Raw genomic sequence first — 2,478 nt, forward strand, 5'->3', positions numbered from 1 at the left:
TTGACTCACATGAGTTTGGTGGGCTAAGCAGTTAACCAATACTACTGAACTGTCCGTTGCTTCGTCATTTAACCAGGGAAGCATATATTGGTGCTTGCTTGTTTTGTGGAGTTCTTACAACATATTCTCTTTGCTCTGTTGTCTCACCCAGTGGAAATATAGGATGACACACAGGCTTATGAAGTTTTTTTTCTCTATTTAGGGGATCGTAATGACTTACTGGTTTACTGACTTAATAGCTGAGTGGTTCACTACCTGAAAAAATAAGGGAAGTGTGGCATTCTTTTGCTGTCAAAGTATGATTAAGTAACACATTATATATGGCAATAACTTCAGTCTGAACATGTTTTGAGTTCTTTTGGGATAAGCGCAGACCCCAGTGATAACTAGGGTTTTGAATGCAAAGCTGAAAGCTGATTTTTGCTCTTTGATAAGTAACGCTTCATTGTTAAGTGTGTTGTGCTGAGCATAGACATTAAAGTAGGTTGGGACAAGGAATTTTTTTCTAATTTTTATTTTAACCCTGACATGTCATTTCTTTTTGCAGACAGTCATAGATGCCCATATCTTTCCAGCTCTTATAAATATTTTGCAAACAGCTGAGTTTCGGACAAGGAAGGAAGCTGCTTGGGCAATCACAAATGCAACATCTGGAGGCTCTGCTGAACAGATCAAGTATGAAATAGTTCAAGTCTTTCAATGCAATTGGGTGAATTAATGTTTGTGCAAGAAATCAGACTAATAACCTGGAAACTGGAAAACCTTTCTGTATGCTTCTAGTGTTTGTCTCCAGAGTGACCACATCTTTGTTCTAAGTTATGAATGAGCCGTTAATTCCTTTAGGGAGAAAACACATTAGAATTTCAGCTGTAATACGTACTTCACTAATTGAGCCATTTCTCTTATGTGAAAAAATTAAATGTATATTTTAAACTCATTTCCTAGTCGTCATTGTAGAGTGTAATGAAATGCATTAGCAATCTGGAGACGAATAGCTGAGCCCCTCAGACAAGGGCATCATTGTGTGGATTGTTTTACCTGTTTGACTTCTAACAGTACATTATGCTTAAATATTTTTAAATAATGTATAAATATGTTAAATTAACATAGTAAATATTAAAAGAAGATATTAATATAGAATTATAAATTCAAGTTATAAGATTAAATTATTATTTCATATATATTCATATATATTTTCGTTGTATCAGCAGAATTGCTTAGATACAAATAGATGTCTATAATTTCTCCAGTTGAGTTGATATTTCATCTGATTGTTTTGGTTCTTAGGCCTTCATGCTGAGTGCTTAAAAGGCTACACCAGTTACAATTTATGGACAATTTACTGTGTTCCATGTGGTGTTTTTCAGGTATTTAGTAGAACTGGGTTGCATCAAACCACTCTGTGACCTCCTCACAGTAATGGACTCAAAGATTGTTCAGGTAGCACTGAATGGGCTGGAGAACATCCTGAGGCTTGGAGAGCAGGAATCCAAACGCAGCGGCGCTGGCATCAATCCTTACTGTGCTCTTATTGAAGAAGCATATGGTATGAGCCAAACATCTGCGGAAGTCAGAGCTTAAAGCAATGATCACAAACCCATTAGAGTTTCAGTACACCAAATTCTATTAATTTCCTCATCACTATTATGTGAAAATTAACTGTTCTTTGACAAGTCTGCATTTACTGATGTACTCCATCTTCGTATGTAGATTGGAGACAGTGTGCGCAGATCTTTTCTTCTTAATTTCTTTTGACCCTGAGGGAGCCTTTTGGGTGTCACTCAGCCTCAGTATCTTCCCTTCACAGCAGTTCAGGTGCACTGCTCTGTCACTCAGGTTTCAAAGCTTTCCCTTCCCTCTCTGCTGCCCTGTAGAATTATGGCAGCAGCAGCAAATTTCCTCGTTTGCCTGTTCTGTGCTGAGGTTCTGGTGTGTACCAGCATCATTTCATCCCAGTTCTGAGGTACTGCTGGTCTTAAGATTAGTTTCCTTGTCGATTGGTAAGTGCTTATTAAGCAAAATAAAAATCGGTTATGAAAAGCAGTATAGAAGAGGATAGTATCTCTGAATATGATTTCTTCAACCGTGGTTCCCTTTACGGTTACCTTGACTTGCAGAGAAGAGTTATAGCAGAATAGGACTTTTTCTTGCCTGATTCTAGGTTTTTACTTATCTTTTCATGTCAGTGTTGCAGAAATGTCTAGAGACTATCTATAGCCTTGATACACAGTAAAAGGAGCAGACAAGAAAGCCACTACAATTCCCAATTCATGCAGTTACAGGGAACTCTGAAGTTGAACCTGTATTGCCTTGGGTGTGAAGAGTACAAGTTGAGTTAAGAGTCTCCATAGTAGGATCTGCTCTTTCTGAACGTGGGAGAGAATGGTCATGGAACTTGATGTTCATAACAGACTGAAAATGATCCTGATCATATGCTTTCACCAAGCTGTAACTTTTACCTACTTCTTTTCTCTGCAG

At 37.8% G+C, this 2,478-nt stretch overlaps 1 protein-coding gene across 1 annotated transcript in view; it reads left to right on the forward strand.

The window, feature by feature from the left end:
* Window positions 1-2,478, forward strand: part of KPNA1 (karyopherin subunit alpha 1) — a 58,897-nt gene that overhangs the window by 47,755 nt on the left and 8,664 nt on the right. Inside the window, exons 12-13 of the mRNA XM_065645496.1 lie at window positions 548-675; window positions 1,368-1,546. Of these exons, the coding sequence (XP_065501568.1) occupies window positions 548-675; window positions 1,368-1,546 (307 nt within the window). The remainder of the gene's footprint in view (window positions 1-547; window positions 676-1,367; window positions 1,547-2,478) is intronic.

Source organism: Caloenas nicobarica, chromosome 1, assembly GCF_036013445.1.
Source record: "Caloenas nicobarica isolate bCalNic1 chromosome 1, bCalNic1.hap1, whole genome shotgun sequence".
NCBI lineage: Eukaryota > Metazoa > Chordata > Aves > Columbiformes > Columbidae > Caloenas > Caloenas nicobarica.